Source organism: Octopus bimaculoides, chromosome 5, assembly GCF_046866305.1.
Source record: "Octopus bimaculoides isolate indiv1 chromosome 5, ASM4686630v1, whole genome shotgun sequence".
NCBI lineage: Eukaryota > Metazoa > Mollusca > Cephalopoda > Octopoda > Octopodidae > Octopus > Octopus bimaculoides.
The window spans coordinates 94679442-94692280 of record NC_142932.1 but is presented as its reverse complement, the minus strand read 5'-3'; the positions used below and the strand labels follow the sequence as shown (position 1 = coordinate 94692280).

The following is a 12839-nucleotide window of genomic DNA, read 5'->3' as shown; positions in this document are numbered from 1 at the left end:
TTATTCTTCTTTAATTGTACTTTACACCATTCGGTGTTTTTTTTTTCTGTTAATTTCATAATAGTATTGAGATGTAAATGGGGAAAATAATATAATATTGTTAATTCCTGTTGTTAGTTCTGTTACTTTCAGCACAACATAAATATATTTTAAACAATATCTATAATTGTATGGGATTTATTTTTTAATTTCTTAAAGATGTGAATGATCCTAATGCTAAAGTCAAAAAACCAAGCAAGAAACCTGAAGGTAAGCATGATTATACTCAATTTATTAATATAACTAAATATATCTACGGAGGTATTATCTGGCACATGAGAATAAAAATGAGAATGTACATACTTACAACATGACAGAAAACTTAAATGCTTATCTGAGTTTTAGAGTGGCCTGTGATAAGTCCCAAATAAACATAAGGTGACATGAGATGAAGTACTACTGTATACAGCACCATAACAGCTAAGAAACAAGATTGTAAAAACTAGGTGGTAATGAAGTATTATGCTGTACTAGAACAGACTCAAAGGCTCAATTCCTAGGTAAACTTGGAGAAATCTATGTCAAAATAAGAGGAGCAGTATTTATGAAATATACCAAAAGTATGGCACATACATATATAAATATAGGTATAAATGCATGTATGTGTGTATATCTGAGGCCTATGTAAAATTGCACCTGCTAAGTCATCATCTACTGCTCCTTTTGCCAATTTCATGCCACCACCCTCCATTTCATCTCTTCTACTCACTGTTCCATGCTACCTCTTAAAAGATTTGAAAGCATTGGATCTGTGTATATTCAGTATTTAGTACCCTTTTCTATATCTAACATCCATATTATACTTCTCCTCCCTTCTCTAATTATCTATAGGTCCCAGCCTGAAAGTCCTCTGGAACAGACCAGTTGATTCTCATCAATGCCCAGAATTTCATTGAATGTTGTCACACTTACACACCACTAATTCTCTATAGAACACTAAAGTGGAACTTCCAACTGCATTGCCCAATTGACAGGAGACTCTGAGTACCTGAAGACACTCTAAGTACTAGGTGCTCTGCTTTAGTCTACTCTTGATCTACAACCACAACTCAGTCAAAGAAATAGGCTGTGGAAGAGCAAATCTGACAAACAGCAACCCCACCTTCTTACTAACAAGAAAACATTGGGGATGTCATAGCCTCAATGCAAGTCTGTGTATCAGCAGCCACGACATGCCCAGTCCTCTATTCAGCAGGTGTTGACAGCAAATGGAGTGCTTGACCAGTGGAGAATATCCCCTCCAGTTTGGTCACACACAAACTAGGGTGAGGCATGATGGTCAGGCAGTAATATATGATGTAGACAATATATGCATTCACCACTTCTGCCTGATCTTTCAGAAACAACTTTCTCTCAGCCCATTTCTGAGTGAGATTGGCCACCCTGCATTCAAAATGTAAAAGACCTCAGAAAAAATACTGCAATGGAATTTGTCCAATGCACCAGTGATTTTTCTCTATCTGGAGGTCCAGACCAAACCAAAACCCAAGTAATTTAACTAATCCCTCCATCCAGCATCCCATGACATTATTGGATGGCATGGACTTGCCTCTCCAGATGCCAAACTTTAAGCCCACTGACTGTCCTCAGTTAATTTTTGCTCCTGTCATTGCTTCATATTCTTTTAGAACAGTGCCAATCAGGTTCATGTTCAACACTATGACAGTGACGTCATAAGCATATGCTGACTCAGTTCTCCCACTTCCTGGTTCACATTGGATGTTTTTCGATGCTTCCAGTTTCCACAGTAGTTGCCTTAAAGTCAACACATACAGAATAGATGAGAGGAGACACCCTTGGCAAGCCAAGTACATGGTGCTGAATAGTTCCAATAAGTAACCAATCATCCAGTCTATTGAGCAGATGTCATTGTACATTGCAGCAATCCAACCATTGTAAATGGGACTGAAACTGGCCACCATGAGAATAGCCACCAAATATTGGTGGTCGACCCTATTATTGAAGGCTATTGATCAATCCAAATTGATCAGGTGTCACCCATGCCAGCTTCTTTATCTACTATGTCTATGATATATCACATAAGGTGGAGGTTGTCATGGACAGAGCTGCTTAGAATGGTACATGTTTGCACATCCCCAATCAGCTCCTTGACAAGCACCAACTTTTTGATATCACTTTGACCAAATTTTTTTAATCTGCATTCAGCTGCATAATGGGTCTAAAATGTTCTATTTGATGCCCCTTGTTTGAGTCCTTTCTTAGCAGTGCCACCACTCCTTGACCTACAGAACTAGGAATTCTCCCATTCTGCTGCCAGTTGTGGCAGATATATGCTAAGAGGCCACCAAACAAGTCGGGCATATGAAAGTAAATTTCATAGGGCAGGCCATCCAAACCAGGCAATTCGCCCCCCACTTCCATGCAGCATCCATGATTGCATCTTGTATTTTTGGGACTGTTGTCAGCCTTTTGTGATGCTCCACCCACCTTAGCAAGAGTGGGTGGAGCATCAAGGTAGGCACTGAAGATCCATCCTGCATTCCAGACTGCCATTCATCCCAATCAGCTGAGTGAAGTCCTGTTGAAATGCTGCAATCATCTGCTCAGGTTCAAGTACCATGCATCCATTTTGGTTCACCAAAAACCAAATTGTGGCTTTGTTGCCACATTGTGCCTCTTCCACTGAGGCCCATCAGATGGTTTTTGTTCCTTCGTTTCTTAGAGCATGCATCTTAGCTTTGATAAGGCATTCTTCATGCTTAGTGTTGAAGAACTTGTCCAGGGACAATCTCATCATGAGCACATCAGTTTCAGTGCCTTTCTTAAGCACCTCTAAGTTACCCTCTATTTTATTTCTTTGTTACTAATGCCTTACTAAACCTAATGGATTCTGCTCTAATTGCCCTTTTCAGAGCAAACTACCAATTGTTGTTGAGGACTGACTCCATCAGCGCCTGCTTAACTAATACACAGATCCAGTATGTAGGTTTGGCATGCCAAAAGTGATGCATTCAGCTTCCTGTAGCCAACTCCCTGCCTATGAGGCCTATTTAGGTCAACTGTGTAGATCGCAAGTTTATGGTCTGTGTAACTGACAATAGCTTTCGGCATTGTCATTGAGTGTTTTATTGCCTTTTCTTCCATAGAGAATCTTACCTTTACTGTACCATACCTTCTTCCTCTGGTGATGTAACTTTTAATAATCCAGACTGGTCTTAGACATTTTTCTATGTCTTTTTCTGTAAACATTTTTCCATGCCTTTTTCTGTCATCTGTTCTAATTCTTTTGTTTTAATAGTAATTTTTCTATAAGTAACCGTATTTGGTTTTGTCTTTTGTTGGACACAGAACAGGATTGTTAACATTGTGTCTTACGTGTTTCATTAACATGTATTTTGCTTGTTTTAATTTATCTACCAGGATAGTGATTTTTTCTCTTGTAATCAGTGGACAATATTAGCAAAGGCAGTGATGGGTGAGTTGTCTGTTGTGTCTTCTTATTGTGGTTGCAGCAAAGGGGAAAAATGTTGGCTTGTTGGTCAGACAGTTTTAAATGCACAAATCATTTTCACATCTTTCTTTCTGTAGAGGTTCTTGTTGATTTCATGTTCTTTCTCATTTGTTTAGTTATTGCTATTTTTAGTATTGTGGTTGTTATTGTTTTGATTGGCACTGACTGTGGTAGTAATGGTGGTGGTGCTGGTGATGCTGATTTGAGCTGGTCAAAAGCTCTCCAAGTATTTCTAAAATTTTTGGTTGATTCAAAAGTTTACTCAAATATTTTTTTGTATCATCCTTCTGTAAGCTAACAAATCTTTGAGAAGTTAGCTTCATCTAATTTCAGCCCTTTGGTGTCTAAAACTGTTTATCATTTTCAGACTGACCATGTTTGAAATAACAATAATAATAGTAATAATAATAATGACAAGAGCACTCAGAGAACACAAACCTCCACCAAGGCAACACCAACGTTTTAAAATATCTGAAATAAACTCAACTGCTCTCAAAAATGAAGTAAAAGACAGGAAAAATAATCCAGAATCCTTGTCCAGAACCGGATCAATTCCAGAATGTAATCAGTTCACGCCAGTCATGAGGCCAAACATCCTTGAAAGTTTCATCCAAATCCATCCAGCAGTTTTTGAGATGACTTGTTCACGGACAAACAAACAATCAAGCATGACTGAAAACAATACCCCCACCTTCGCTTAGGTGGAGGTCATAATAATAATTTATACCTCTCAATCTTTCTCTAAATTATTTTGTATGTTCCTAAAATAAAAGGGGGAAAATAATGCAATATTGCTAATTCCCACAATGTTTGTTTGTACTCATTCTGTGATTAAGTACCTACTGAAGAAATTAAAGGTAAATGAATGACTACTGAGGGCCATGCCACCCATGTAGAGAAGCTCAGTCAAGAAGGTGAAAACCAGCAATGAGTTCAGTGATGAATCTAATGTGCCTGTAGGGATTTATCAGGGCTCAGTTCTCAGCCTTTCCTGTTTATTACAGGCCTCCAAGTCATAACTGAGGAATTTGAGGCCAGCTATCATTAGGAACTCTTGTATACTGATGGTTTAGCTCTTACAGCAGAATCTGTTGAAAAACTAGAGCAGAAGTTCTTGACATGGAAGCTAAACCTAGAATTGAAGAACCTTATATCAAACTTTGAGAAAAATTAGCATTTTAATAAGTATGCAGGAAAGGACTCCGGAGGAATTCTGTGATGTGAGCCTAGTGTAAAAGGTAAGCAAAGGTGACATGAGATGTAGTGGGGTAATATGTAGGTTAAAGTAGAAGGCAAATTTCATGTACAGAAGGATCATTAGAGTAACAAACACTGAAAAGCTCTCAGGATGTAGATTCTCTCAAATGCCCAGATGTCTCCTTAGAAGTAGCTGATAACCTTTGTTACCAATCTGTCTTAACAGCCAAAAAGGTTGCAAAAAAGTTCAGGGAGTTATCATCTTTGTTGGGAACAAAGGGATTCTCTCCAAAAATGAAGGGCAGATTTTCTAATGTTGATATGCAGAGTCCAACACTGCACACTTTTTTACTTAATTTATGTGATTTCCTAAGGTAAATGAGAAATATAATATAATATTGCTAATTACTACTTATACTACTTTATATATGTAAGAGAGTGAATATTTTTTATTAATATTTATCCTGGTACTTTCCATACTACATTAAAATATTTTAAATGTTATTTATAATTATGCCATTTTTTTAATTCCTTAAAGATGTGGATGATTTTTATGCTAATGTCAATACACCAAGCATGAAACCTGATGGTAAACACGATTATATTCAATTCATTAATATAACTACATTCATTTAGCAACAAGTTAGTAAATCATCATCGTTTAACGTCCGTTTTCCATTCTTGCATGGGTTGGACGGTTTGACTGAGGACTAGCAAGCCAGTAGGTTGCATTAGGCTCCAATCTAATCTGGCAAGATTTCTACAGCTGAATGCCCTAGCTAATGCCAACCAATCCGACAGTGTAGTCGGTGCTTTTTATGTACCACTGGAATGGAAGCCAGTCAGGCAGCACTGGCATCAACCATGTTCGGATGGTGCTTTTTATGTGTCACCTTGCACAGGTGCCAGTCAGGGGCACTGACATTGACCATGTTCGGATGGTGCATTTTATGTGCCACTGGCACAGGGAGCCAGTCAGGCAGCACTGGCATTGACTCACCCTAAATGGTGCTTACTACGTGCCACCAGCACGGGTGCCAGTCAGGTGGCACTGGCATTGGCTACAACTCCGATTTCCATTTTGATTTTCATTTTAATTTTCTGTGTGTAGAATAAGCAGCTTAATGTTCCATGTATGAACATATTTACATAAAACTTTGAAAATTCCATTGCATATATAATAAACATCTTGCAGGAATTCACATTAACTCCGATACTTTACACATTTATTTATTCTTACTAGTTCATAAACTAACATTATGTTCACTAGACAAGAAAATCAAAGTATAGAAGAGATTTACAATGGTGAATTTCACATCTTGAGCAACTACTGTTGTTGAGTACCCACCATCAGTCCTGCTTATGGACATCTCTTACATGAAAGTAATGTTGAAAAATAGTGAACAGATTCTCTTAATGGTAATTTTAGTACTTTTAAATATCAATAAAATATTTGAGCGACAGAAATAGTAGAAGGCAATACTAAATACTTGGGCATATTCAATTTAGTCCCACTGCATTCTGAGCTCAAATCCCATTGATATCAGTTTTGACTTTCATCTTTCTCTGATCAACATAATAAATATCAATGGTATTCTAGATTGACTGTCTCCTAATTTGTATCTACTGTCAAAAATTGCTATTTTTTAATGCTGCTTATATGATTGCTTTTCTTTTTGATAAGTTTTGTATTAATAGTATGTGTTATGTTTACTATATTTTATATTCAACTGTTATATTCTACATGTCTAAAAACAGAAGATGGTAGCATGAATGACAATTATGAGAGCAACAATCAAAGTAATGAGGTAAATCCATAAATATATTTTAATTTTCTTTTATAGTGGTTATATCGAGATATTATCTTCAAAAAATTATTTAAAGATGTGTTTTTTACTGTCCTTTTCTTAAAGGTAGATAATAGAGCAGTTGAGATAAGTTTAAATTATTCCTTCATATTGTTATTTTTGCATTTAATACTGTATGTGAAAACCAAACAGTGTTTTATTGATTTTTCATATTTCTTTAATAATGATGTATTAAAAATGTATACTTCTAATATGTTTAAATGTCTGTTTATAAATTTAAAAATGTTCTGATATATAATTGTTTATACTTGTAGTATGTCATTGTGTTTTTTTTTAATTCAATTTAGCCTGAATCTGTTCAAGAATGTAATTATGCAGAACTTGAGTTTAGAAACGATCCTGGACCAAGCAAACCAGTACCAAAACCTAAAGAAGAAGAAACTATTTATGCTGATCTAATATTGGACTGTTAATCTAAATATTTTGCCATTTTTTAATCATGTTGATATATGTACCAATTAAAGCCACTCTACATTTTATTCACACTCTTAAACAGATGCTAGTAGTTTACAAAGTACAGATAATCAGAGTACTTCTTTCATTTATAAAACAGTGAACACTTCCATTTACATGTCCAAGAAGAAAAATACCTTCTCAAGGCAAGTCTTCATTCACCAGTACTATCTTGTCCTTTGCCTTTCACTGGTCTTTGTGCTCCTGTTTTTTTACCTGCTTTTTGTAAACCATGAGTGTGCTAACTTTATATTATTCCCATCTGAAACCACCTGACATTCTCACATTCCTCTTCTTTCCAATTCTATTGTGTCTCATCTACCATAAAATTTGATAGACATCAGCTACTTCTCTTCCTCTATTACTATGCATTCCCTTCATCATATAACTTGCAGCAGTTTAAATTAACCAAGTGCCAATAATAACCCTTCAGATATACCATTCTCCCTGTTCCTAAGCCTAAGAAGCTATTAGCTGATATTTTTCTCTTTACACAAACAAATATAGCCAAATATAAGGAAAACATTTAAATCTTTTACATCTTTTTTGTATCTGATACTCAAAGCTTTATTTTTTTATAATTATTTAAAATTTTGATAATGTGTTTTGTGCTCCATAACCTTTTTGGAAGAATGGATATCACAGTCCTTGGTACTGCTTAGTCTATTCTTCAAACGATTTCAAATAATGTGATAACTATTGACTGTGGTTACACTGGTTTTGTGTATCAAAAATCATTTCTTTCTCTTTAGATATATTTGTCAGTTTATTTCTAGAAACAATACATGGACCTGCAATTATAGTACACTGTTACAGATATTTATTTTTGGTAAGATTTTTTAAAAATGTATATTTTATAAAGTAACAAGTTTTCAGTAGTGCTTTTGGTAGCATTATAAGAACACAATACATTAAAGATTTTGGACAAGATTCTAGATCTTATTTATGATTCATATGTTCCTATTCTATAAAGTGTGTTAAGTAATATACTGAATTTTTTTTTAATGCAAATTGTAATGTTTCCAAGATTGATACAAAGATTCACTTTTGTAGTAATAAATAGCCAAGTTAATTAACCTCAGCACATGCCTTTATAAAGTTATCCATTATAACACATTAGTCACCCTTAACAAGTGAGCATTGCATGTAGGTCTTTACTAGCTTTATAGATTTGGACTAAATATCTAAAAATACCATTCCATTAAGAGTTTCTATGTCATATGCAGCAACTGCATTGACAAATTCTTATTCTTTTATTCTTATAGATGTCTACAAATAAGCATTTGCCAGCATGGAAGGCAGGCATTAAACTATGATGATTAATGAAGTAAATCCAGTTAAAATTTTGTTTTTTTGTTTTCCAATGTGAATCATTATAAGACAAACACAATATGGCTGTTAATTTGTTTATTTTTGGTACTTATGTGAGTTTGCTCTCCAGTTGTCTATAACTAGGCAACAGTTATGACTAATTTTAATTTGTTGATGAAGTTATCTTTTTTTTTCTTGTTTTTTTTTGTTGTTTATTTTATTCATAAAACTATATGCTGATTAAATTTGTTTCTGATGGGGTTTGGACCCCATTAAGCAAATTTTTTTCAAATCATTTCCAGTTTTTGAAATTTGCCTCATCAAACTTGAAATCTTGATCTTATTGCAGAAATTTTATATTATTTACTTTTTGTAATTTTACTTACACAAATGTATTCAGATTTCTTTCTGTCACATTCATGTGTGTGTGTGTGCATTCTTGAGCAAAACTATTTCACATTGGTCTGTGATCATTTTGACATTTGAAGTGTTGCACGCTTCTGCACTTGTGCAGGCAATGTTGATTTGATAGAGGAAGTGAATAACTATGCAGCATAAATATTTAATTATTATAAACAGATCATTTGTGGAACAAAAACTGAACATTCATGTCATCTTCAATGGGAGATTCCATTGTATATATATATATATATGTATATATATATATAGTAAGAGGAGAGATATAAAATCTAGGCAGATACCAAATTTCGCTCTGTAAAATTCCAAGGCTGGTTCCTTCAGATAATGCATTTTTGGTAAACTTCCTGTAATTCCCATCTGATGTTACAGTTTCTTTCTTGACTATTTAGAGTGTAAAGTACAATATTGATAATAAGGAGAATGAAGAATTCGATCAGTCAAACTTTATGTTTATTTCCAGTTAGTTTATTCATAATAATTGCCCTACATGTGTTTTGATCACACTAACTGCATCATCGTCATCATCATCGTTTAACGTCCGCTTTCCATGCTAACATGGGTTGGACGATTTGACTGAGGACTGGTGGACCAGAAGGCGACACCAGGCTCCAATCTGATTTGGCAGAGTTTCTACAGCTGGATGCCCTTCCTAACGCCAACCACTCCGGGAGTGTATTGGGTGCTTTTACGTGCCACCGGCACGAGGGCCAGTCAGGTAGGTACTGGCAACGGCCATGCTCGAAATGGTGTATTTTATGTGCCACCTGCACAGGGCCAGTCCAGGGGCACTGGCAACAATCTCACTCGGATGTCTTACTGGCAAAGGCCACGCTCGAAATGGTGTATTACATGTCACCTGCACAGGGCCAGTCCATCGGCACTGGCAACGATCTCACTCGAATGTCTTTTCACGTGCCAGGAAAGCAACGTTGGTAACGATCCACGGCCACACTCGAAATGGTGTATTTTACGTGTCACCTGCACAGGAGCCAGTCCATCAGCACTGGTAACGATCTCGCTCGAATGACTTTTCATGTGCCACTGGCACAAGTGCCAGGAAGGCGATGTTGATAACGATCACGCTGGTGCTATTTATGTGCCACCGGCACTTTAAAATAACACTTTAAAATAACAATAATAATAAGAAGAATTTAAAATACAACTCACTACTTCTCTTAATATCCATGTGGTTCTTACTGCATAGAAATTATCCACAACCACTCTAAATAACCTTCACAAAAATTCAAATAATATAATAAAATCTGAAATCCATCAAAAAGCCATGTGACTATAAAGTATGTAGAATCTATCAAATGAAAAGTATTCTATAAATAACCACTCCCCAGCTAGTCAAGAATATTTGTCAACTTCAACAAACACTGCTGCTGATGATGAATTTTAGCCAAACAATCAGTTGAGAAAAACAGCTCATCAATGAAAGTAATGGTTTACTACTACTACTACTACTGAGCCTAATACAAACTAATAATGGAGGAAAATTCCTTTTCGAACAATGTCATACTTATATACCCTGAAGAGATTGTACTAATAAAGCATAACTTGCTGCATATAAATATGCAGTTAATGTGATTGAAACATGTGTCAGAAAATTATGATGAATAAACTAACTGAAAATAAACAAAGTCTTAATGTTCAAATTCTTCATTCTCCTTATTATCAATATATATATATGGAGAAAAGAATATAAGAAAATTTGATTTGGTGGTTGAAAATGTGCCTGAGTCTTAAAATGTGGTCATTTTGAAATTGTGCAACAGATTTATTAAAATACCAGTTTCAACAGTTTTTTTTTTTTTTTTTTTTGTTTATCAATGCTAAAAAAATTTTTAGGAATGATTGAAGATACAATGGAAAATTCAGAAAAACATGCGAAAAAGATCAAATGTTCATACAAATTCCAATATTCAATAATATATATATATTTTAACATACACACACACACATGCAACGTCAGTGTTATAATCCATGATAATATCACTTTGGTACTTTTTGTTTATCTCACCCCTATTAAAAAATTGCCATTAAAAAATTGGGTTACCTCCCCACTAAAATTTTGAGCTTTTGTGGGGACAAGAGATTGAATTAAAAGAGATCCTTTTGATTCAATACTTCAACACATTGTTGACTTTTGGCCCCCTCAATAGGCATGGTATGATCTCTTATTAAAATGTTATCAGATTCAATAAGATGTTTAACTTTTTCAGTTTTCATGTTTATTAATTTTTCATTCTTTTTTTTTGTTTTATTGAGAGTTAAACAATTTTTTAGTTGAGGGAGATAACCAAAAGTACTGAAGTACTATCTCATTTTTTATATTCAGCATTTTCAATCCTTTTGAATCTAGATTCAATTTTTTTGTGTTTCTTTTTAATATTGATATATTTGGATTAAAATCCATTCTTTTTTATATTATGTGTATATTTTTGTTACTCATGTTTAATCATTTTTATATAAAGGGATACCTTAATATGTATATATTTTGTCATCATAATATAAAATTGGAATATCCCTCAAAAATATGCATGTTGAAAATACCTACCTAAAATAAACAGACAATTAAAGATATTTTTATTTTATTCCTTATGTTGTAAGTATTGAATCAATAATACATGTATGTGATTTGTTAATGAATTCAATATTAACCCTTAAATCAGCTAGTTGAGCTGACCTATGAGCCACAACTGCCCTATTCTTTTAAGAGCATATCTGGAATAGATTATCTGATGTGTTCTTTTCTCTCGCAAGACATGAGGATGTAATTTGAGGGAGACTTGGCTGCTTTTTCTAGAAAGTCTGATTACCATGAAGAGGCTTTCTCTCATTGGCTCAGCAATACACATTGTTGGGATACTAGTCTGCTTGATGAAGTGCCTGCCACTTTGCATACTATTAATGGCATACGTTCTTTTCCAGGCAGATACCTACTTAACTTTTAATGCAATGCCGTGATATTTTGAGTGGATATGTTGCACTATTGCAAGCAGTAGTGAAATGCCTGAATTCGTGAGTGCTGAATTAGCTTGCCAAACTGTGCTCAAGTATTTCTATGGACCTGGAGGAAGTAGTAGGATATGTTCTAGTGTATTTCCCTTCAAATCCTTATTTGAGGATTTAGCTTTTAGGAGTTTCCAAGAACACAACAGTTTATAGTTCATTATACTCTGCTCACATCCTACACATATGACTAAGTGAATTCTAACTAAATATTATATTTTAAAAGTTTCCTCTGAAACTGAATTATGTCGACTACTTTCATAAAAACAATTTCTCAGATTCATAAGAAACGGGGAGTATATGCAGTTATTCTTCTAAAGTGTATTAGCATTGTAAGAGAAATGAAACTTCAATTGAAAATTAAAGCACCATACAAACTTGCCTCACAGATAGTTTGCATCTGCTCAACAGCACCCCTACTTAAAGCTAAATAATATTACATTATATAATTTGTAAATATTTACAAAAAAATAAAGTGGTTAGCACTAGTAATGGTATCAAATTATCAAATTATTATTTTCATTGTAGAAGTCAGAGATAATGTTTTTTAATCCATAAATGAAACTAAACTGATTTTTATGAAATAAAAATAGTAGAAGATTATCATAGTTTATGAACAGGTATCACATTGTTTCTTGAACAAATACATGATTACTCTTATCTTAATTATCTGAAATATTTAATTTCTAAACAATTCTACAAACAAATAAGCAATCTTGTATATTTTAATTTTATCCACTATTTCAGCAAGCACAGTGAAAGCTAGACTTTGCTGATGAGACAGTCCTATATTTAAGAGATGAGGGATTATGTACATTATTTACGTTTGATAGATATTTGTCCTCATCTTGTTTGTTGTTAACATGTTTCGGCTGATATACCCTCCAGCCTTCATCAGGTGTTTTGGAGAAATTTCAAACCTGGGTTCTCATTCCTAAGGTATTTTCTGATGTTATTATTATTATTATCATTATTATTATTATTATTATTATTATTATTATTATTATTATTATTATTATTATTATTATTATTCAGGTCACTGCCTGGAATCAATTTATAAGCCC

General features: G+C 34.2%; 1 protein-coding gene across 4 annotated transcripts in view; it reads left to right on the top strand.

Moving 5' to 3' along the window:
• LOC106876221 (uncharacterized) overlaps positions 1-8569 on the top strand; it is a 212667-nt gene extending 204098 nt beyond the window's left edge. For 2 of the 4 annotated variants that reach the window (XM_089352672.1, XM_089352674.1), the window contains 4 exons: positions 199-249; positions 5247-5297; positions 6467-6516; positions 6864-7567. In XM_089352672.1, coding sequence (XP_089208798.1) covers positions 199-249; positions 5247-5297; positions 6467-6516; positions 6864-6989 — 278 coding nt within the window. In that variant the 3' untranslated portion in view covers positions 6990-7567. Of the gene's footprint in view, positions 1-198; positions 250-5246; positions 5298-6466; positions 6517-6863 lie in introns of all 4 variants that reach the window. The other 2 variants (XM_089352673.1, XM_089352671.1) reach the window with 2 other exon arrangements.
• The last annotated feature ends 4270 nt before the right edge of the window (positions 8570-12839 follow it).